This window comes from Rhinolophus sinicus, linkage group LG15 (genome assembly GCF_036562045.2).
Source record: "Rhinolophus sinicus isolate RSC01 linkage group LG15, ASM3656204v1, whole genome shotgun sequence".
NCBI lineage: Eukaryota > Metazoa > Chordata > Mammalia > Chiroptera > Rhinolophidae > Rhinolophus > Rhinolophus sinicus.
In genome coordinates, this window is record NC_133764.1 from 13,298,779 (window position 1) to 13,323,023 (window position 24,245).

Here is a 24,245-nt window from a genome sequence, read left to right on the forward strand (position 1 = left end):
GAGAGAAGATATTTTTAATTCATTGATGCTTTTAATAAATTTTCATTTTGCTCATCATAGTAGCATCTTGGTATATTTGAAAAACAGTGAATATGTGATATGTCAATATTTATTCTACAATGTTTTATTCCCGGTGGGATTTTTTAGTTCCTCTTTGCTAATTTAGCTGTTCACCAAAGGATTGCACCCCACGAGTTGGGACTACTGAGCGAGACTTTTTAAAAAAACAGGTAGGATTTCCAACAGGTAAAAGAGATGTTAAGGAGCTTACCTATAGGAGGAAAACTATAAGAATAGCATGATTGGTTCAGAAAAGGGTGAGGGCATTACATAGAGTGCAAATGGTGTTCTGTAAATGTTTTAGGATAATGTAATTAATTAAATTTGATTGACATTTAAAAATTGAAAATAATTTAAGGGACTAGGTAATTTTTCATGATAGGGATTCCAATCAGCTAACATAAAGCTTTCAAGTGGACCTAATCAATCAAAATTCAGGGACCTCGGAAGGCTAACTGAATATTGAGGAATAATAGCCTCACTAGTGGAATAAAGTGCTTGGGCTTTGTGGCAGCTGTTTTGATGTCCTTTTACATCGATTCTTGGTGTTTTCTGTATTTGTGGCTTTCAGACTTTTTAAATCATAAATATTTTACTTCATGACTCAGTATATACTTAGGTGTATACGTCTTAGTGAATAGAAACCATAGGTAGATTATATAACTGAAACATTACTTGTGATAAACACCAATGTTTTCTATTCTATTTTATTTGTTTAAGAAAACTGGTTAGTGACTCACTTAATTGGTTTTGCTGCCCCAGTTTGAAAAACTAGTCCATATAATTAATATGTCTTAAGGCCAGTTTTGGCACCTGCTTATACAGTTGGGGTAAAGTAGGCTGAGAAAATAGACTTATCGCTTTAATCTCTTTATCACTGTGCTCTTCACGACAGCTATGCCAGTCTCCATTTTCCTCGTATTCATGTTTTTTCCCCGTCAATGGACAATACTATAAATTATGAAAGTTAAGACCAATAAGGCAGGCCTCAAATTTGTCCTTTTTCCCCTTTCTGCCTTGGCTGTCTGTACTACATTCAGTCTGTTATTTTTTGTGCAGAAGGTAAAGATGTCCTTTTTTTTTTTCTTGGTGAGGCCCTTTACAACCCTTATTTTCTTTCTTCTTCTAATATCCCAGTTATTCTTTTCCTTGTATTTCTAGTCTTTTCTGTCAACACCTTACCATCTACTTGCAAACAAATCAGTTTTTCCTCTCTTTTAAAGCCTTTCATTTATACTGTTTTCCCATTAAGTTACCATCTTCTTTAACAGTTAAACTCAAATCGTCCTGTTCATTATGCTTGTACTTTACCACCTCATTCTTTAACTCTTTCCAGTCTTTTTCCTATTGCTTTTACCAAAGTTGTATTAATCAAGGTTACTTTTTATCCTCAGAGTCCAGTGGTGTTTTCTGTGTTCAGAAGTATTTGGCATTAATGATCTACCTCTCTCTTCCCCCCCGCCCCACCTTGCTTTTATATCAGAAAAAGGCAGTAAAAATTAATACTCGCTTGTGGTTAAAAAGTCAAGCAATACTGAAATGTACAAAGCAGGAAGTAAAAGATCCCATAATCCTTTCTATTTGTATACGAACATACCCTCACTTTTTCTTCTTTTGAAGACAAGTGGGGCTTACTCAATAGAAACTTGTTCTTTTTTTTTAAATTTAACAATTGATTGCTCATATCATTCCAGTACTTATTACTGATATTTTTCTTGATATTTACCTTTGCCATTAGAATGGTAAGTGCCATGAAACCGGTGATCTCTCACGTCTTGTTGTCTGTTGTATTCTTTTACATAGAAAGTGCCTTGTACAAGTAGACAATCAGCGCTTGTTTGTTCAATTAATGGAAACCATTTAATGAGCTGAGAATTCCACTTCTCACTGATCTGAAACAAACATAGTTATATGGCCCTGCTCTGATGGTGGCGCATTGAACAATGAAAGAGGCAGATGTGTGAATTGCTGTTGCGATAAAGAAATAAAAGGAGGCCAGAGATAGAGGGGCATAGTGGCCTGTTAAAACTGGGTAGTCAAGTAAAATAGTTCTTAAGAGGTAACATTTAAGCTGAGCTCTGAATGATGCCAAGGGGAGAAGGATATTTCAAACAGAGGAAACAGCGAGTACCAAGGACACAAGACAGGAACCTCGGCATTTTTGCCCCGTAAGACTGACTTTCTCTTACTGGTTTTCATTGTTAACATACACAACTCATTGCATTATTTTGACACTTCTTCAAGAACACTTCTAAGTAAATGGCAGTGCTCTGGAGCGGCACTAATACAACAGTCACTGGCCACATGTGACTATTACAATTAAATAAAATGTAAAATTCAGCTGCTCGGCTGCACTAGCCATATTTCCAGTGGCCAGTGACCACTGTGTTGGACAACATGGATATGGGACATCTCCAGTGTGTACGAACTTCTATGGCACAGGACGACTTCGGAAAGTCACTAGAATGTAAAGTCCCTGAGAGACTTTATACTTTGGTGACTGATATACTCCTAGTGTCTGATACATAAAGACAAGGAACAAAACATGTGCATAAGCCTGGGATGAGAAAGAGCTTGTTATGTTTGAAGAACGGAAAGAAGACTGGCTGGAATGGAAAGAAGAGTGGTAGTTTGAGATGCACACAGAGAAACTGGCAACTTGACCCATATAGGCAATGTTAAACCTTCTAAATTTTGTTTTAAATGCAACGGGAAGTGATAGAAAGAAAGGTTTGTAGCACAGCAATAACGTGATCTGATCTGGATGTCTGTTTTAAGCTTTTTCTTTCGTTTCACTAGCTTTTTGAGAGTTTAATAAGGTGGTAGATATGACAGTTTATTAAAGCTGGGTATGTGAGTAAGTAAATTATCTGCTTGAAATCCAGATTATTCATTACTTAATTTATAGTGTGAGCACTAGCACCCTTGTTTGTTTTAATAATTGTCTACTTACAAGCAGGAACTTGTTTCTGTTTTTTTTCCAGTGAAGGTGGTGTTTTTAAGGCTCATCTCACTTTCCCAAAAGATTATCCCCTCCGGCCTCCTAAAATGAAATTCATTACAGAAATCTGGCACCCAAATGGTAAGTTTATCTAGTTTTACATTCACATTTACAAATATGATAGCCTGTCACTGAAGTTTTCAGGGTCAATAAAAAAGATGTAGTTCTCAATGAAATTGCTTTGGAATTTTTGTACTAAGTTCATTGTGTTCATTATGCACATGGCCTTGTATTATTAGATTCCTTAGACAAGAAGGAGTAACAGATCATATGAAAAAAATAATTCTTTATTTAGTTTTTAGCTTTGTTGAGACTCATGTTCCAAACTAGAGGCAGGTTTGGTGAGTGTGATATGATCAATTCAACCTAAATAGAGCTCTTACAATTGAGGAGATAATTTCCAAGGCATTAGGTGACTCATTGATTATTACAAAGAGCATAGAAGTAATTAAACCTGGATTTTTTAATTTATATTTTCTTACCTTAGCTCTTAGACCACGGGCAACTCTTACCTTTTTATCTATATTCTTAGCTGTAAAAAAGGAATGTGCTACCTACCTCATAAGGTGACTGAAGTGCGTCAAATGAGATAAAATAGTGTGTGTTTTAACCTTTGGAAAGCATCTGTACTGCTGTTCAGGGAATGGTGACATTGACTTTTTTACCCAAAGCTGTGCTACATTTAAATCCACTTTGTAAGCCAAAGGTGAGGCTAGATAAGCTGTTTGTTTATACACAGTCTCTCTGAACTTCTGGTCTTGTTTTGTATAATAGAGCTTGCAAGGACAGTGTCTTTTTTTTTTTTAGTTTCAGGTATACAAAACAATGTAATAGCTAGACATTTACACCCCTCACACAGTGATAACCCCCCTTTCTCAGTTTTGACTATCAGTATTTTGTAATCAGAGTTGTCTTTTTAGATTACTACACTAATCTGCATTTTGCTTCTCATAGTCAAGACTTTTTTAATTGCAAGGAAGAGAACCCCTTATATGTTAGTTTAAGTGAAAATCAGTGAGAGAGTAATGGATGAATTAATAAATTAAGGCTTTATTACACGGAGAGGGAGTATGTATTAGAACCCAATGGCTTGAAAAACAAATGAGTCTTCGGAGAGACTAGAACTGGTGAATGGAAAACTTTTGGGAACCACCATATTTCATCGCATCTCAGATAACAGTGATCACAAAAGACACACAGTTATTTTTGTACCAATAAGGAGGGAGAAGAATGTCTCTAACAGTTTACTTGTGGGAGAATGCATTAACAATAGTCCTACATGATGTATGGATGCATGAATTGATGACATTCACCTCTTGTTGCTTTGACATTTCTTTCATCTCTTCGTAGGCTTTTGGCAGTTTCTCCTGCTTCACCTGAATTATTTGGTGTGTAATAGGCAATCTCTTTGCACCTATTTCAAAGAAGACGTAACAAAGGTTCTGATTGTTGGCTCCACCACAGATGAGCTGTGTAACTCTAGGCAAAGCTTCTTTGAGCCTTAGCTTCTCTACCTGTGAGAATTAAAGGAAAGCATATGTGTATGCAATACCTGGCAGTTCTCTTCTGTTAAGAGGAAGGGTAGCAATGGCCTAGGTAGTTTAAGAGGACAACGGATGAAATGAGTGTTTTGCGTTGTTTTTTTAAGACTTTGTGTTGCAGGCCATAAGCGAGAAGGCGTTAGAGAGTGAAATAATTAAGTCTTGATTTGAGAAAGGGAATACTTTGTGAAGAAAGGATACCTGAGGAGATGATGGGTCGTACAGGAAGAGTTAAACTAGGAAGGAGTGAAAAGTCATTTTGAAATAGGAATGTGAAGAAAAGCGAGCATTTGAGTATCTGCTACGAGTAGTTACAAAGATGATTAATGAGGTATGGTCTCTTTCTATAAGGATATTATGGTCTCTGTAAGGCAAAGGCAGACATATAAACTTAATGGCGAAACTGAGAGATGCAGCGATGTAGTTATAAAGATGTTTGGTGGCATAGAAGAGGATGTTAGGGATTGATTTTTAGAGAATATGATTCTTGAACAGAATTTTGAATATGTAAACTCCTGGCTTAAACTTTGTTGTTTAGGCTGTGGGGACTCATTAAATTAATGAGTTTTAAAGTTGTATATAGTAGGTTGATCTTGACTATATTTTCTTCTAGAAAGGTTACTTTCATGAAGGAATGATTGAAAAGGGAAGGCCTACTGATAGCCAGGAGATAGGGGATTTTACCAATAGTTTTGGTGAGAGACAATGAAAGTTTGAACTAAGTGTAGTGGCAGGAAGAAAAATTTAGTTAATTCTCACTTGTTGACTACCACAAGGAGGTAGTAATGGAGAGGTAAGAATTTAGAATTGAAGCACCATTTAAAAAATAATTGTAGGATCAAAACCACAGTCAGGTACCACTTTATACCCAACCCACTAGGATGGCTATAATCAAAACGACAGATAGACAAGTGTTGGTGAGAACACAGGGAAATTACAACCCTCATACACTACTGGCAAGAATAGGAAATGGTACAGCCACTTTTGAAGACCGTGGGGCAGTTCCTCAAAAGACTAAACATAGTTACCTTATAACTTAGCAGTTCTACTCCTAGAGATATATAACCAAGAAACTTGAAAACACATGTCCACAAAATACATGTACATAACTGTTCATAGCAGCATTAGTCATGGTAGCCAAAGAATAGAAGCAACCCAAATGTCTACCAATTGATAAGCAGAAAAGCAAAATGTAATATCCATATGATGGAATGAAGTACTGGCACATGCTACGACATGGATGCACCTTGAAAACATTGTGCTAAGTAAACAAAGCTAGTCACAAAAGACCACATAGTGTATGGTTCTATTTATGTGAAATGTCCAGTATAGGCAAATCTATAGAGATAGAAAGTAGGTTAGTGGTTGCGTAGAGCTCGGAGAAAGGTTGGGGAGAAATGGGGAGTAATTGCTAATGGGTACAAGGTTTTTTCCTTTGGTGATCAATATATTCTAAAATTGATTATGGTGATGGTTGTGCAACTCTAAAAATACTAGAAATCATTAAATTGTGCACTTCAAATATGTGAATTATATCTCAATAAAGCTATTATAAAAATTAGTATAAAGATTAGCTTTGTGTGGCTTAGATGCATCCAATTTTGGACTTGTTTTTCTTGAGGTACACTTCCCATATCCAGTTAAATAATTACATAAAACTAGTCCAAGGCTCAGCAGTGAGCTTAGGGCCTTGGAAGTTACTGGCATCAAGGTGACAAGTAATGTGTAGCAAATCATCACTTAGCACACCTTAAACTTACACCATGTTGTATGTTAATTATATTTTAGTAAAGTTGGGGGGGAAGATGATGGGTAACATTGTGATATAATGAATGAGTTAATTTACCCAGGGAAAAGATGATTAATTTGGGAGATAAAGATAACATCAAAAGTCAGACCAAGGAAAAGGAAAACTAGAAAGTGACAGAAAGAATGGCTCAAGAACCAGTGAAAAGAAGTGTGTCACAGAAACTAAGGGAGGAAAATGTGTCCAGGAAGGTGTTCTCAGCAGTATCAGTTAGATTGGCCCAGAAGAGCTGACTTTAAAAGTAATTAGGAGAATATGTTCTTCAGGCCACTTTGTGAGAATAGTCACAGCATCCTGTTGGGGAGTAGAAGCCAGTTTCCAGTAAGGTAATAAAGACAGAGTACCCACGTAGTGAATAAATAGAGAAGATGAGAGTAAATTGGATTTTTATAATTTTAGATGCACAGCTTCAAGAGAAAGGAGATTGCTTGAAGGGTGTGTATGGTTCCGGTAGTTTAGTTTTTTTGTTTTTTTAATTAAAGTTTATTGGGGTGACAGTGGTTGTAAAGTTACATAGGTTTCAAGTGTACAATTCTGTAATACATCTTCTATATATACATTGTGTGTTCACCACCCAGAGTCAGTTCTCCTTCCATCACCATATATTTGATCCTGTTTACCCTCGTCAGCCACCCTCCTCCCCCTTTACCCTCTTCCATTAGTTTTAAGATGGAAGAAGAGATGTGTTTTTTTTTCAGTAATTGATTCTGAAACTTGGCTGGCTATTTATGGGGAAATTAATTTCTAAAACAGGAAATTATGGGGCTAATTTCTAAAACAGGAAAATGATGAGAAATTTCTTCACACCAAACAGCAAAGTGAATTAAAACTTGAAATGGAATAAAACGTTTCAAGTGATTAAAAAAATAGTAGTGAATGCCAATTATTTGCTGGGTGTTAGGGACAAGAGTTTTCTAGTTTCAAAGTAATATTGAAAGACTAGAAAGAGGAGTGTAAAGAGAAATGGCAACTAAATACAATATAGGATTCTTAAATGGATCTTGTATCAGAAAACAAGGCCAGCTATAAAGAACGTTATTGGGGCACTGAAATGAAAAAGTAGTAGGCAAAAATTAAATGGGGAAAATTAGGAAGCAGTTTGGCAGGAAAAACACTAAAAACTGAGTATATAAATGGGTAAAGGATAAGAACAGACCAGACATTTCACAAAAGGGGAAATATGTATAGTTTCTATACGTGGAAAATTTTCACCCTCAAAAACATTTAGAAAAGCTAATTAAACTAGATTTCACCTGTGAAATTTAAAAATGATCAATAAAGAAAAATTTTAATTCTGAGGGAAGAGGCAATGAAATTGGCAGTGTACTTTTCAAAATGTAATTTGGTAATAGTTATTAAGCCTAAAAATGTCTCATTCTAAAAAATTAAACTTTAAAATGAAATGACGCAAAGTAAAAAATTGAAGAGGCTAGATTATGATGCTAATTTCTAAAACAGGAAAATGATCTTAAATTGGTTCTCATAGAATTCTATACAAACATTTAATATCATGTTTTCAAATAAAATGACTTGGAAAAATCCTTATTATGTAGTAAGTGAGGAGAGCATCTCTATAGTACTGTATAAGCATTTTATGTTAAACTTTATAGTGCTGTTACAAGTTTTCTTACTATTGTTCTTACCACTTGATCTACTTATTCCATTTTAGTTAAATGGGATTTTACTAGGAGGTGGGATGGGTTGGGACACGGACTCTTAATTATATAGAAAAGTTCGTATATGAGACACTGAAAGAAGGCATGGGCTTTGCCTGTAAGAGGTGATTCACTGCTGTATCACCTCTGTTAGGTGGGTGCCTGGCACACAGTATGCATTCAAGAAGTACTTGTCTTAGAGAAATAATAAATAAACTTTGATTCTAGTTACCAGAGTTTATAACAACAGGGGACATCCTTAAGTTATGAAATGAAAAATAAGCTTTAAAATTAAACCTATCACAAAGTTGTTAGACTTTAGGTAGGAAGTTAGGAATGAAATATACATAAATATTACACTGGTTATTCATGGGATTTGGAAATTGGGCTGAAAAACTTTTTATGCAAAAAGTTTTTGTATTTTTCTACCTTTTCTAACATTTCCCTGGTAATTATGCTTTCTTTTGCAGTGGGCAACATTTCACCATAAAAGATTAGTAAATTTTTGACAGTTTTGCTAATAAGGAATATTTGTGTGATGTGAGTTGGAGGATTAGGACTTCACCTTTTTTTTGATCAATTAATTTGTGGATGTATTTTAAAATAGTTCTATAGAAAATTATATTTATGTTAATGAAATTTTACTGGCATTATGACATCTTCCTTTTGTGAATTTGAGTATATTCCTTTCCTCTAGAATAAAATTTTGCCTATATATGATTTAAAAAGTATGTTACGATGTTATTAGGTAGGTTCAAAAGTAATTGTAATTTTTACAATTATTTTTAACCTTTTAAACCGCAATTATTTTTGCACCAACCTAATACTTCTCATTTTTCTCTTAGAAAAGTCTCTGGAACTTTGACTGTCACCCATTTATATTAATAAGTTGGTAGGGAAACTAGGAAATCATTACATAGAAACTCAATTCTGGTGTTTGGATCATATACTTTCTGCAAATGAAGAACAGATTCAGTAGTTGCCATTTATTCGTTTTGTTGTATAGTGAGTGCTCACTAATAGATTCTGCAACTTTTAAGTGAAACTACATATAATGAACCCAGTTTTACTAGGCTAATTGATATGAACAAGATTTTAAGTTCCTACAGCATTTCATTGACGTTGAACCAAACAATGTTATTCGAGGACCTGCTATATTTATCCGTGTAAATGCTGGGCACCATCTACATGCTAGATATCTTAAAGTTTTGCACAGACTTTCCTATTAGGTTTGTCAGATGGATCCTATTTGGTAACACCTGTGGTCTTCCTAAGAGGTTAACAGGTTCCATTTTGGAAATTAACTTCTGTACATAGTCATTGTTTTATACAGGTACTGTGGAAATCAGGACCACATCTCTAATAGATATGTATAACCGAATTATTTTTAGTAATAAAACAGAACTCTTATTTAATTTTGCAGTTGATAAAAATGGTGATGTATGCATTTCTATTCTTCATGAGCCTGGGGAAGATAAATATGGGTATGAAAAACCAGAGGAACGCTGGCTCCCCATTCACACCGTGGAAACCATCATGATTAGTGTTATTTCTATGCTGGCAGACCCTAATGGAGACTCACCTGCTAATGTTGATGCTGCGGTAAGGTGGCCATGTGCACACATCTCCCCTCCCCTTTAAACTCAGAATGACAGAACAGTGTCTTTGTATGTATATCTGTGTGTATACGTGTGTACACATTCTCCTCAGTCTCTGCAAAAATAAGTTACAGACATAACGAAGCTTCACCCCTAAACCTGCATCTTTGAAGAATGCGGATACCATCTTACTTAACTATAATGTTGTTATCATACCTAAGAAAATTTAATACCAAGTCCTTATTAAAGTCTATATTATTATTCCCAAGTTTTTATTTTTGAAACTTTCAGATCTACAAAAAAGTTACATTAGTTCAATAAATAACTTCTATACCCTTCACCTAAATTCACCAATTTAGAGATTTTGCAACATTGTTGTTTTTTTGCCAAACTATTTAAGAATACTTGACAGATATCCTAACTCTTCATACTTGAATACTTCAGCATGTCCCCTAAGAACAAGGGTATCTTTCCTATAAGCGTAGCACAAGGCTATCATTGATGCAGTACTATTATTGAATATACATTTATAGTCCTTACTCAGATTTCTCCAAGATTGTTCTTTATAGCTGCTTTTTTTTAAACCCAGAATTTAGGAACTTTTATTTTTGTATTCAAGTTTTATTACTCTTCTTTAATCTATAATAGACCTAGTTCTTCAGCTTTCTATTCTTTTAAAAGCCTTTTGTTCTAATTCTTATTCTTGGAACTTTTGTTAGTGTATCTGAAAGCCAGGAGCTTGAGTTCACCTTTTTAATTGGGTTACTTCAAGCCTATATAGAAACTTGGGTGAGATCTTACATGTAGAAAAACACTACAGAGACAACCCCTTTTCAAGTCTATGGCTTTGAATTTTTAAATGTAGCAATCAAGTTGAAATAAAAGCTGGCAGGAAACTATTCTAATTTTCTATTTAGTCAGGTATCAGTCCAAACAATGAAAGAGGCAGTGAGAGAGAAGAAAGAGGTGAAAACTGTTTTTTAATAAATCCTGTGGATTCATTTTGCGAGAGAAGTAATTACTGTTTTCATTTGATTCTTCCTCAACTATCAGCTCTTTTTAATAAGATCAGAACTGGCAAGTGGCATTTTAATCTTCATGAAGGATAAATTAAGAGCAAATACTTGACAATGTGAATAGGCAAAAATTATTAACTCTTCAAAACAATTGAGTCCTCTGTAACAACAGAACCTATTGAAAAAGAAGTCATTCTTTTCGTCAGGGTAGAAATAGGCCTTACTGTGAAGTTGAACTACACAAACATGACTTCACAAATTGTACAAAATCTACCCATTCTTTTTCTTGAAAACCACTGCCTTTTCTGATTTGACCATTTAGCTGTCTTATTTAAACCATAGCTTTCCTGTAAACAGTTTTGTTTACCCTTCTTATTTGCTTTTTTCTCTTGCATTGCATACCTTTTATCATATTTTCATATATTTTGTTTTTCTTTTTCTTTTTCTTTTTTTTGTGTAAAAGAGGATAGTTTATTAAAAGTAAAGAGTAAAGAATCGCAGCTCTTGGAACTAGAGGGGTTCCCAAATGGGTTTCCCCATGTTTGTTTTTCTAACCTCCCAATCAATGATACCTATTCCAGGAAACCCATTTTTCTTCGAGATCTCTTTCCGGGATCCCTCTATACTTTGGTGCCAATTAGATTGATTCAGTCTGCTGCTTGGCTGCTTGGATTTCCCTTCCTGCTCTTCTGGATGGGATCAATTGTTTTCTAGATTTTTTTTTATTTTTATTTTTTTTTATTGACTTCCTTCTTTTGCTTTTCTTCATCCTAGAATAATGTTTTAGAAAGGATATGTGGGAATTAGGTCTTTACATGTCTCAAAGTGTTTTTATTCTGTCCTTATATTTGATACTTTGTTTACAGAATTCTAGGGGAGAAAATCAAATATTGACAGAATTTATCCTTTAGTATTTATTGTTGCTGATGAGAAAGTTGATGCTAAGCTGATTCTTTTCCATTTGCAGGTGACCTTGTCTTTCTGTTTTTTCCTCCTGGTACCCTTTTGGTCTTCTTCTGGATTTTTGGTCTTCTGAAATTTCACATTGTTATGTAAACTTTAAAAATTTATATCACTCTAGTTGATGTATACTTTGAAGATCAGCTCTGGGAAATTTTCCTTTTTGATTATTTTGAGAACTTTTCCATGTTTGGTATGCTTTCTGTTTTTGAACTTGTACCTATTACCCAGATTGATCCCTCATGCTGTTTCTTTTTCATCTCAAATCGTGCCGATTTTGAGTTTTCATTTTGACGGTATTTTAAATAACTTGGTCTTTTCTCCATTAATTCCTTTTTCATGAACTCTTACCACTGCTTAATGAATTTGATAGTTCTTTAATCTTTTGGGAGTTCTAATTATACAAAGTTGAGTTCTGAAGTATGTTTCTCTGAGGTCAGTTTTTCTTTTGTATTTCGAAGAGTACTTCAAAACTCTGTAGGCTTTAAACACAATTCTCCATTCCTGATTAAGAAATGATGAGAAATGAGGGTCTAGGAAAGCAGATTAGAGCTGTGTGTGTGTGAGTGTGTGTGTACAGAATTTGTTCCACTCAAGAGTGTGTGGGTAGCAAGCCAGATATTAAACTAAGAGTAAGAGCTGGAGGAAGAGGGGTATCATTTAAATGCCAAAATGAACAAGCACTTTGAGTACCGATACTCAATGCTACCGTGTTTCCCCAAAAATAAGACCGGGTCTTATATTAATTTTTGCTCCAAAAGATGCATTAGGGCTTATGTTCAGAGGATAGCATCCTGAAAAATCACGCTAGGGTTTATTTTCCGGTTAGATCTTATTTTCGGGGAAACACAGTAACAGCTCTAATTCTAGTGCTCGTCAGTATATTTATATAAAATCTATATATCATTATTTTAAGAAGGTATTAGAATTTTGGATATAAGTGGAAGGAAAATGCCAAACTATTGAATTATACAGACTTTCTATGAATTTCTTTATTTTCAGCTCCACTTCTTAGTGACTCTTCTCAGATTCGCCATTTCTAAATTTTAACTTCTTTAGGGTTCTGTTCAATAGGGTCTCTCCCTCCTTTGCTTGGTTCCATTGAGGCTTTTCTAGGCTGTTACTTTGTCTTCTCTGTTACGTGTTTCATTACTCTTCCATCTCCTTCTGGTCTTCCAGAAAAAATTCACCCCCCCCCCCCCCCCCATTATTAGATGACTTTCCTGCCATTTTCTTTGGTGTTGAGGATTTATACCTATAAAAAATTTCGGGGGCAGCCAGTTAGCTCAGTTGGTTAGAGCGCAGTGCTCTTAAGAACAAGGTTGCCTGATCGATTCCCCACATGGGCCACTGTGAACTGCGCCCTCCACAACTAGATTGAAACAACTACTTGACTTGGAGCTGATGTGGCCTGGAAAAACACACTTAAAATAAATAAAAGTTTTTTAAAGAAACGGATGATTTAAAAGAAAAATTCCAATATAATCATTTTAACATGTCTCAGGAGAGCAAAGAGATAAACATATGTGCTTTTTGCCTTATTGAATTCATAGGTTCCACATACGTATATATGTGTGTGTGTGTGTGTGTATATATATATATATAAAGTGCAGGTGATAAATCACCTAGCTAGTCATCCAAATGTGTGGCATAGTGGATTCAACAAATGGTGGTTATATTAACTAGTTCCTACTCTGGAACCTATGCTTTATCTAGAAGTCATCTTTGCCTAGTCTTGTCTTAGTCAGTAGAGAATGTCAGTCATATATTCTCTCTAAACTTTTTGCCACCCCGCAAAAGTATTTTTTAACTACTTTTCTACCTTATCAGCTTTTAACAATTTAAAAGCGTACATATTGCCAAGGCATTGCATTCAAAATTAAAGCTAGTATTTGTGATTATAAGAGGATTTTGCAGAAAACCACTTGATACTCCTTTTGTACTTACAGAAAGAATGGCGGGAAGACAGAAACGGAGAATTCAAAAGGAAAGTTGCCCGCTGTGTAAGAAAGAGCCAAGAGACTGCTTTTGAGTGACATTTGTTCAACAGCTGTAACTTCACTTATTTCAGGGTAAGTTCATTTTTAAAATCATACTACTATTTTGCCTTTTTATAAATGTCATACATTTTTAGAAATTGTGTGATTTAGGTATTTGAAATGCTTGTTTTATTGGCTTCATTTTTTAGTGGTAGTATCCAGTAGTCTGCTGTTTCTCACTGGAACAGTGTAACTTAGCTTGCTCTTTCCTTCAGTAGCTAGACCCCGCTGTTTTCAATAAGATATTCTGTGTTAAACTGGTTAGTATAGCAGTCTGTTTCTTTTCACTGCTGGTGAAATTTCTAATAAAGTACTTTTCAACAATTTCTTCCGTTTCACCTTTGGTCTACCATCTTGACCACTACTGAACACTGAAATTTCCAGTATCTTCTCATACTGTATTATATATGGTAAAGGATGATTTCAATTTTTGTTTTCTAATTTTTTCAAAAGAAAGATTATATTTTGTAATATACTGGCAAGAGCATTAAACATCTATCTTTCTTGTTTTAAAAGTCTTTAATTTATCCCCTTGTTCTTTACTGATAGAACCAGTAGGAAGAATTTCTCTTATATTGTATACCATCTGTCCACAAGTATATCTTAAGTGTAGCAAGGAGTCAAACATAGAAGGTACCTTCTCATTAGAAAAGGACGTGGTGTAGGTGAATTGACCAAACCTGTGACATTTAAGTTATTTGGTTTCTTTTTTTAATTAAATAGTTTTTTTAAAAAAGTGTTTGTGAAAGATAGCATCTAAAGGATCACAATTCATGGTACATCCCTGTACCTGCTACCTAATTTAGTAGAAAGAACTTTACATTAACCTTTTACATCTCCGATATTCCCCTCTTCTATGCCATCCTTTTCTCATATTCCCAATGCTGTGTTTACCATTGCTTTTCTTCATAATTTTATCAAGTTTGTATTTGTAACAATGTACTGCATGATTTTGAACTGTATATATGTGGAATTATAATGTATGCATTTTATGTGCCTTTTTATTATTCAATATTGTGCTCTTGAAATTGGTCTGTGTTATGTATAGCTATATTTCATCTGTTTTCACTGTTTTGTAGTTTTTCATTAGATAAATTACCTTTCTACCCTTGATTCTCATTGCAATTGTTTTCCTATTTGGGGTGGGTTTTTTTTTTACTTGTTTGTTTATTTTGCTTTGGTTTTGCGGTTATAGAAAATGTAGCTATTCTTATTTCTTGCTGCACATGTACTATAAGAGTTTCTCTAGAGTGTGTACCTCAGGGTGGAATTATTGAGTTAAGGGTATATTCACATCACTTTAACTAGATAATGCCAAATTGTTTTCCAAAATGTTGCATCTATTTATATTCCTGTTGGCAAGATTAAGAATTCCATTTGTTCCATATCTTCTACAACATTTGATATTATCAGATTTCTGCAAAATGTCTGGAAGCTGTAAAATGACACATCATTATGACTTAATGTTCGTAACCCTAATTACTGATGCAATTACATTGTTTCATGTATTTGACCTTGACTTTTCCTCTGTGAAATGCCCGTTTTGGTCTTTGGACTATTTTTCTATTAGGTTATTGATTTGTGTCCTTGTCATTTCACTTTCTTTATGGTACCTTTGGGTGAACAGAAGTTCTTAATCTTAATGCAGTTAAATTTATTAGTCCTTTCTTTCCTTGTATGGGTTTTACTTTTTGTATCTTAGTGTCTTCCCTGCCATCAAAATGCTACTATTGTATACTGTCTTCTAAAAGTTTTGTAGTTTTGTTTTTCGTAAGTGTGTTGCATCCACTGAAATTGATTGGTGTATGGTGTGAGGTAGGAGTTCAGCTTTACCTCCCACCATGCTCCCAGTGTACCAGACTGTTAACTACATCATTTATTGACAAGTCTATCCTTTCACCACTGATATGCAGTATCGGTTATGTTACAAAATTACGTTTCCATGTATATTTGGATCTGTGTATGACATTTCTATGTTTCATTGGTTGGCTGTCTATTCCTGAACCAGTATCACACTATCTTAATTTTTATTTATTATTTTTATAGTTAAATGTATTAAATGCGAAGTAAAGTCTATACATTGCTCATTCTGTTTTCATATTTGATATCTAGTTTCTGAAAAGTCATATCTTTTAGATTTCCTTATAATAACCTTTGCTGAAAATTAACCTTTCTGTTGATTTAACAATAACCTTGCAGTCTTCAAATTATTTGTTTTTCACCATATTCTTTATATCTATCCAGTTTATTTTTGCTAATAATTCTGTTCTTATTTTATTATCATTACATCTGCTACCTCCCTCACATCTAGTCAGTGGTCCATTTCTTTTCCCTTCTTTTGACTCTTGCTTTCCACCACCTTAGGTCAAGTTCTTTGCCTTAGTCTGCTGTCATTGAACTTCTTTCATGCCTGCCTGCACTTCATCCTGGATATTTGTCCTGGATACAACTGCTAACTTAGTCTTCACAAAGTTCAGCTCATCGCATTGGTTTTTTATGAGTATGACAGTAATCTTAGGAGCAAGAGAATCCCTCAACGCTTGTTTTCCTTACTCGTGCCATTTCCCAGTCAGAAAAGGGCTTGGTGACAACAAAGAATTGAAGAGGAACAAAATAACAAATATTGAAGCCTAAGCTTTATGCGTGATTTTACCTCATAAACAGTACTTCATAAATTTAGGAAATAACCAAAAATTTTATTATTGACCTTGATCTAATATATTGCAAATTAAATAAATACTAATGAAGTGTCACAAATTTTGTAAGGGATTATATATTATCTCCTTTGCTAGTGGGATTAGAGTTAATTTATACTTGATCATAACATTCACATATCTTTAAAGTTCACTTATCAAGAAGATAGAGGCAAAAAATAATGTTGAGTCAAAATACCTCATTGCACAGAATAGGTTTAATTGAAAAACAATGTAATATACTGTTTATCATGAAACTGAACTAATAACTTAAAATTGAAGAGTATGGAAGCAATAACTGGAAATCTTGACTAACATAGGTCAGCATTGTTCACACGTAAGTAAAGCATTCTTCTTTAAAGTTGCAATTACCCCAGATACATTCAGCATGCATTGTAACAGCTTTGCACTATTGCAAAGGGTGTGTCAGTTGGAGTCCTTGATAGAACAGAATTTTAAATGAATTTAATACACTTGCTTTGAATGGTTAATTTTAGTTATTATTCTGAACTTACTGTTAAGCTCAGCCTTTATGTAAAAATTACAGTCCTTGAACTTGTGTTTTTCATAGATAAGCACTGAATAAAAGAATTATGTTGTAAGTTTGAAGCTCCTCAGGAAGATCCTTTGGCCCATCTATGAGCAGAAACAAACGTTCTTTGGGAAACATTGATTCATGAGTAATAAAGGCAGGCTTTTAAAAAAATTTCTTTCAATTATAGTTCACATAATAATGCAGACTTCTTAAACTAGCATTTAAGTACCCAGTCTTGTCTATTATCTGGTCTTTAAAAATTGCTAGTAGTTCCTCATATGCTCATGTAGTTGGCCTCTTTCTGAAAAACATCTGACCATTCATTCAGCAATATTTGAGTACCATCTGTGAGCCAGTTCCCATGCCACGGGTCTGGGATGGGTCTTCTACTTGTTTTGGCCACTTTTTGAGATGAGGTCTATCTCAAATTTTACTTTGTTCATGAAGCAATTGCTCTTCCTCCCCAAACAAATTCTTCCCTTTCTGAAGCACTGTGGCACTTAGAGGCTTAACTTTCAGTCGTATATGAATTTGTCTTACTCCTCTCACGAATTTGTCGTACTCCTCTTGTTCCATATGATTTGATGCACTTGGGAAATAAAAGCTTAAATAAATACCCAGTCATCTGTTTGTATTGCACTAAAAGTGAAATCATTTGAGAATTGGATTTTTAAAAATCACCTCAAAATCCATGACTTAACTAATGTCTTCTAAAAGTGGGTCTATGTTTTACTCATCTACCTGATGCATAGAGCATGGTATGCTGTAGGACTGAGGTGTCCACATAATCTTTAAATGTCATTATTATTACATAATTTTTCTTAATGCTGTATTAGCCAGCTAGCCTATCACTCAGACCCTTCTTAAAGACTAGCTGGGTTCCCTGCATGCACTTTCTGAATATCCTCAGTATCTTTAGTCATGTGGTCGGGTGTAGACATGAAATAAAACCCACAGTAAGCACTTGAAAAAATGTGCACTCTATTTGGGTTGAATGAAAAGTAAATATAATTTAAAATGGTTTTAAAAATATCTATATCAAAATCCATAACTTACAATGCTTTGTGAAAATGGGATTGCTACTGTTGATATACTTGACCCAGGCTTTCTTTATTTCATTTTTATTTCATTGTGGTAAAAAACACATAAATTTACTCTCTTAAGTTTTACGTGTACATTACAGTATTATTAGCTATTATAATATGTGCACATTGTTGTACAGTAGACCTCTAGAACTTTTTCATTTTGCGTGACTGAAAGTCTATACCCACTGAACTACTTCTATTCCATTTCCCCCTCTCCCCAGCCCCTGGCAACCACCATTCTTCTTCCTATTTCTATGAGTTTGACTATTGTAGATACCACATATAAGTGGAATCATGTAGTGTTTGTCTCTTTATTTCACTTGTTCGTAGTGTTTATACCTTCTCTTATATAAAGATTATTAATAACCTTATCTATCTTCTAATTCAGGTGTGGGATGGTAAGAAGAGAGGAAAAGGGAAGAAACAATTCTCCTTTTCCACAGATCAGCAGCATGGCCACGTTGATACCACTAGACAAGAGGACTTGGTCTTTTTGTTCCGCATGAAGGCTAGAGGATTGTATTAATTTTTTTTGCTGTGTTACAAATTACCTAAAATTTTGTAGCTTAAATCAACACTTACTATCATAGTTTCCATAGGTCAGAGATCCACATATGACTTAGTTGAGTCTTCATGCTCTGGGTCATGTTGGGTGGCAACACCTTGATTTTATTATGGCACAACTGTGGGTGGATCTGCTTCCAAGTTCACTCAAGTGGTTGTTGGCAGGATTCTGTTCCTCATTGGCTATTGGCTGAGGTCCTCCCTCGGTTCTTCGTCATATGGGCCCCTACATAGGTCAGCTCACAACATGGCAGTTGGCCTCATCAGAGGGAACAAGTAAGAGGATAAGACAAGATGAGCTAGGTGTAGGGGATTATGGTCTCCTGCCCCGGGGGAAGAAGCATCGTACCCCAGCCGGCTGCAAATGTTGCTGGCTGATAACTAGTTCCCTTTTCTGGGGGACACCTGCCTCCAGTGACTGGTGGTTTGGGGAAGGGATGGGTCAATACAAAGGCTTGGACCACTGGCTCTCTTTTCCCACCTGGGGGTTCTCTGAAAGGCCGTTCCAATGTGGGATTGACTGAGGCCTTTCTTTCATCTGCCCCTTCAGTTAGTTCATCTTTTCCTTCTACGTGATCCTGTCTTCCCTCCCTCTTATTTTTGGATGCACTTCCAAGTAAACCTTATACAAATCTGTCTCAGAATCTGTTTTCTAGGAAACCTAACCCAGGATACTACTAGGCATTGTGTAACCCAGCACAATAAGATAAAAGACCTTCCTGCCTTACCTAGTTGCAGATGGGTGTGCATGAATCCAAGAGTAATTTCTCACAAATAGAACTATATATGGCTCCATATATGTGGCTTCACTTCCTCCAAAGCAGCCGTATTCTCCCCCATTGCTTATTTGAGACCGCATTTGGAGTAAATAATTACCACATGAGAACCACAACCTTGATGGGTTGCATATCCCGATCACTTACGGAGTAGCTTCCACATCTCACCCACATCTCCTTAAAATAAGGCTCCTGAAACGTTGAGCCTTTCTGATCGCCTATGTTTCAATAAGATTATGAAGAAAAGTGAAAACTACCCAGTCTGATACAAGGACTTACCCATCTCACTCCCACTATGCTGTGGAGGGATTTTGTTGACTGAGGTAAGGAGGAAGCTAAGCTACCTCGAATAAGTTTTTAAACAAAAACTATTGGAACAAAATAAAGGAGAATATCAGGGTCACGATGGATTTGTTAGGCACAAATAACATCCATAAAAGGAAAAAATGTTTGATAAATTTGGCTATATCAGAACTGAAAACTTAAATATTATAACGACAAAATAAACAAAAACAAGTGGCAAACTGAGAAAAGATGGCTATATAGCCAATATTCACATTTTCTGTCGAGAATCTACAACTAGCTTCTGCAAATGAATAGAAAAAGTATCAGCACAAAAGAAAATGATATGACTAGAGAGCAAGTAGAAGTGGAAAGAAAGCAGATTGTCATGCATGTGACAAGTAACTCAGCTGCATTTGTAATCAGAAATGCAAAGCTGTAGGAAGATAACATCAAATCCATCAGATTATCAAAAATCAAAACGTTCGAGAAACCCAAATGTTGGTGAGGATTTGGGGAAACAGTGTACTTGAAACACTGAAGTGAAGTTGTTCTGCCATCATTGGAGAGCAATTTGGTAATACATACAAGAATATTGCTTGCAGCATTGTGTGTTATTTTTAAAAGGCCCATCAGTAGAATCGATCAATTGTGATTGATAAAGTGAAATATTATCCAGCAGCTAAAATGTGCAATATAGACTTGGAGTTACATATAATCACGCAATTAAATCTCAAAAAACACAATCTGAGTAGGAAAAGTAATTAGCAAAAATGAAAAGAACAACCCAGAAATGAAAATAACAATATCACTTACGTAAATTAAAAAGTAAACCCACTATGTGGTAGATAAAAGTTTTTAAAAAACAGGGACTTGAAGAAATACATAAAACTCTTAAAATTTGCAATAGTGTTTAACTTTAAGGAGGAAGAGGGGACTGGGAAACAAAGGAACTTTGCCTTTTTTAAAAAAAACTCAGTCTTTCAGCACATGTGGCTCATTTTCTTACCTCTCCACAGAAAACTAAGGATGCCTGTTTGTCACTTCAAAGGTTTACTTTCAATTTTGATTCTTAATCTCTAGCATTTGACACTAGTGATGATCCCTCTAGAAATAGCTTCTACTCTTACCTGTAAATGTCATGGCTCTAGGTTCCTTTTTCTAAATCTGACCGCTACCTTTAGTGGTTCTTCTACACTTCTGCCTCACTCTTTGTTGTTGCCCCTTTGTTTCTTTGCTCAATTCCCCATCCTCATCCCCAACTGCAGAAACAAAATAGGTATTACAAAGATTTGGAATATAGAAGCTTATATATAGAAGTTAAAGTAAATCATTTTTCCATCACAGCCTCCCAGTTCTGCTCCCAGAAGTAACCACTCACAATAGTTGAATCTTTCAGAAATCTGACTTTTCCCCCTGTACACACAAGTGTGCTGTATGTGTCTTTGTGTTTAACATTGTCTTTTGATGTTTTGCTAGCTCAATGATAGACATAGCATACATCCTGTACTTTTTATTTAACATGGTCTTTTGCTAGCTCGGTAATATATATCTGCTTCCTTTTTAACAGTTGCTTATTATTAAGGATTAAGATTTATATCTTGAAATGAGAGGTAACTCCAAGAACAGATGAGCTCATTTCTGTTCTTGTCAATGAATATTTGTTCATTGCTTGCCATTTGCAAAGGCACTGTTCTCCTGGGAAAGAAGGGGATATATGTATGGTGTACCATAGGTATATTATCCTGCCAATAAAGAGCTGTTCATCTGGCCAATTAGACCAGGCATTTAAAAAAAAAAAAAAAAAAAAAGGTTAAACCACATAAAGAGCTGTAGTGGGAGCAGAAGTCAGCATATGAGTAAATAGGGAATGGTTAGGGCAGAGGTTAGACACAGGGCTGCTGGTGAGATTGGAAGTCTCCAGAGTAAAGAAGAAGATTCATTTGGTGTAGAGAGCAGTACCTACTAGAGCCAAGGAGGGCATCTTGCACAATTTCCACATTGAGGGGACAGAAGGAAGAAACAGAAATAGAAACGTGGGCTCATTGGTCACAAGAAGGAGAGCTGGGAGAGTGAGGTGTTGCAGACCTCAGAAAGGAAGTGGGTGTGGAATGTTCACCAATGCCAGGACGTGAGGAAAAGAGTAAGTATAGTTCAGTTTGGGGGGAAAAGCCAATGGATTGGTGATGGGGGGAGAGTTGTTGTCTAGTAAGTATATTGAGTGGCACTGTAGGATGACTTGGAACTTTTGGAAGCATCTGTGTGAAAGTAATGGGGAAAACTTGCTTGATACAAGGCTATTTAACTCATGGACTGCTTTCACTTAAGAATGGTTGAGATCATTGGAACACTTATATCTCAGCGAGGAATTACTTTTATTATTGTCTATAACATCAAAAGTGGTTTTTATTTGGAAGCACACTTGTCTGCTTTGTATTTTTTAGGTCTTTGGAAAGATTAAGTTGTGTAGCCACATAGAAAATGAATGATTTGATTCTAGTTTTACAAGTAAATGGAACAAGATATTTACATTCTTAGAGGTAAACCATCTCCAAATTTGTAAGTCAGGAGCATTTAAGAGAAGGTTTGAGGCGAAGAAACAGATACTTACATTACTTCATAAAGACATACAATTGATATAATTTCAATTGGTATAAAAAGTGTGTGATTTTTACAAGAGGATATATTTTAAGTTAGAAATGGAATGTGCTTACAAAAATGTAAGTGACTGTTTCAGGTCAGTGCCATTTAGTATTTAGACAGTTACAGAGGCAATCCATTTCACATTTCTCTTTCTACAGAAAAGAACAACAAACTTACTTTTTCTGTACTGACGCCACTTCTCTGTTTAGAATAAATTTTATTCAAAGGGGGGAAATAGATTTTTCTATTCCTGCCAGAGGAAGCTAATGCTATTTAAAGCTGGGTCCTCACTATTAAAAGGCTGGATTGCCTGACTTTACGTATTTAATGACTTTCATCAGCCAGGCCTCAGTGGAGTATTTTTCTTTAAAAACCTCACACAGAAACAGGTTTTAAATGATTATTTTGTGGCTCTAAAATTTCTTGTTCATATCACAGGGGAATGTTTACTCAATACCCAAGCTCTTTGAGCCCTGGGAGATTAATTGGCCAGGGATTAATTGGAGTGTGATGTAGTCTTTGGAAAAGACATTCAAATAACATTACCTGAACGTTACAATACCTGTTCCATAACAATGTCTCTTGAGTGTCAGTATATGTCTTTAGATTTTCTAATAAAATAATGTGTGCACATTATGTGTATCTGTGTGCAAATGGTAGAACCTGATTCTGGTGAAGGGGATTCAGTCATATTTAGTACAGTCAGTGCTTTGCGAGGGACCATTTACATTGGTCGGTACAACCCCTTCGGAAAGAGTTAGTAGTTCTGCTCAGGAGCTGCCTTAGGGCGGTGGGAGGTAGTCTGAGTGAGGGAAATAGGCACAACAGAGCTTTGGTGTGATTGAGTTTGGGTGATTTTAAGATTGCTAAATTCATTCGGGGCTTTAGAAGACACACAACTTTTAACATGTCTGGTGTGGGTTAAATACTTGTCATAATTCTAAGTACATTTGACTTCTTTGTTAGGAGTTTAAAATGACATCTCTTGAATTCCCAGTCATCTTCTATTCAAGTTCTTTGTCCTTGGCTCATAATACACGTTTCTGAGTTTCTGGAACATTTGATTGATGTAATAGTAATAGATGTTGTCCTCTCTGCTCCCCCTACATAGTCAAAGCGTACATTAATACCATAAAGGCTCTGAAAAGTCCAATCATTAAATGAGATATTTTTGTTTTGGAAATTGAACTTAGTGTTTTCCTAACTGTTTGAGCAGGAACCTTTGCCACTTATTAGCTGTGTGACCTTGTCTTCACTTTTCTCTGTAAAATAAGGCAAAACTCCTTCATATGGTGATTGAGCGTTACATAAGTGTGTAAATCACTTCATATACTGGTTGGCACATAATAAGCACTGAGATGATAGTTGTTTTATTTAAATGTGGTTATTGACTTCTAGGCTAATTGAGGGCATGAGACCAGCAGATACAAAAATAATAGAAAACTATAATTGTGATGGAGGGTCAGTTGTGGGAGGCTTCATGGAGAAAATGAGTTTGGACCTAATCTAGAAAGTTGGATAAAATTCAGTAAGTTGAGAAGTGTGGCAATCTTAAGTTTTTTCTCTGAATATCTTTAAATATTCATAAATTTCAAATCACTTGACTGTAGTTCTCCAAATCACAGTAGTTCTTCTGTTTTTGACTCCAGATATAAGTTGAAAGACATTTGGAGTGTTGAAAAATCTAAATTAAGGCTGCACAAGAGAACTTTCTACATTGATGGAAATGTTCTGTCCAATAGGGAGTCAGTCACTAGCTATATCGAGCAATTGAAATGTGGCTAGTGTGACCGAGGAACTAAATTGGAAAAATCTTTTTTACTATTATTTAAATTTAAAATGAACTGGCCATATGTGGCTACCATATTGGACAAACACAAAAGTGAGCTTAAAATAAAATTAAGAATTTGTTTTTAAAGAAATAGCATGTGGATAAAAATTTCTAATAAATTCTTTTGTAATTTATAAATGTATTCTATAATGCTGTTTG

The 24,245-nt window shown here is 35.2% G+C and overlaps 1 protein-coding gene across 1 annotated transcript in view; it reads left to right on the forward strand.

The window, feature by feature from the left end:
• The window catches only part of UBE2G1 (ubiquitin conjugating enzyme E2 G1), a 93,812-nt gene that overhangs the window by 66,550 nt on the left and 3,017 nt on the right, over window positions 1-24,245 (forward strand). The window contains exons 3-5 of the mRNA XM_019743839.2: window positions 3,045-3,142; window positions 9,488-9,666; window positions 13,588-13,710. Of these exons, the coding sequence (XP_019599398.1) occupies window positions 3,045-3,142; window positions 9,488-9,666; window positions 13,588-13,674 (364 nt within the window). The 3' untranslated portion in view covers window positions 13,675-13,710. The remainder of the gene's footprint in view (window positions 1-3,044; window positions 3,143-9,487; window positions 9,667-13,587; window positions 13,711-24,245) is intronic.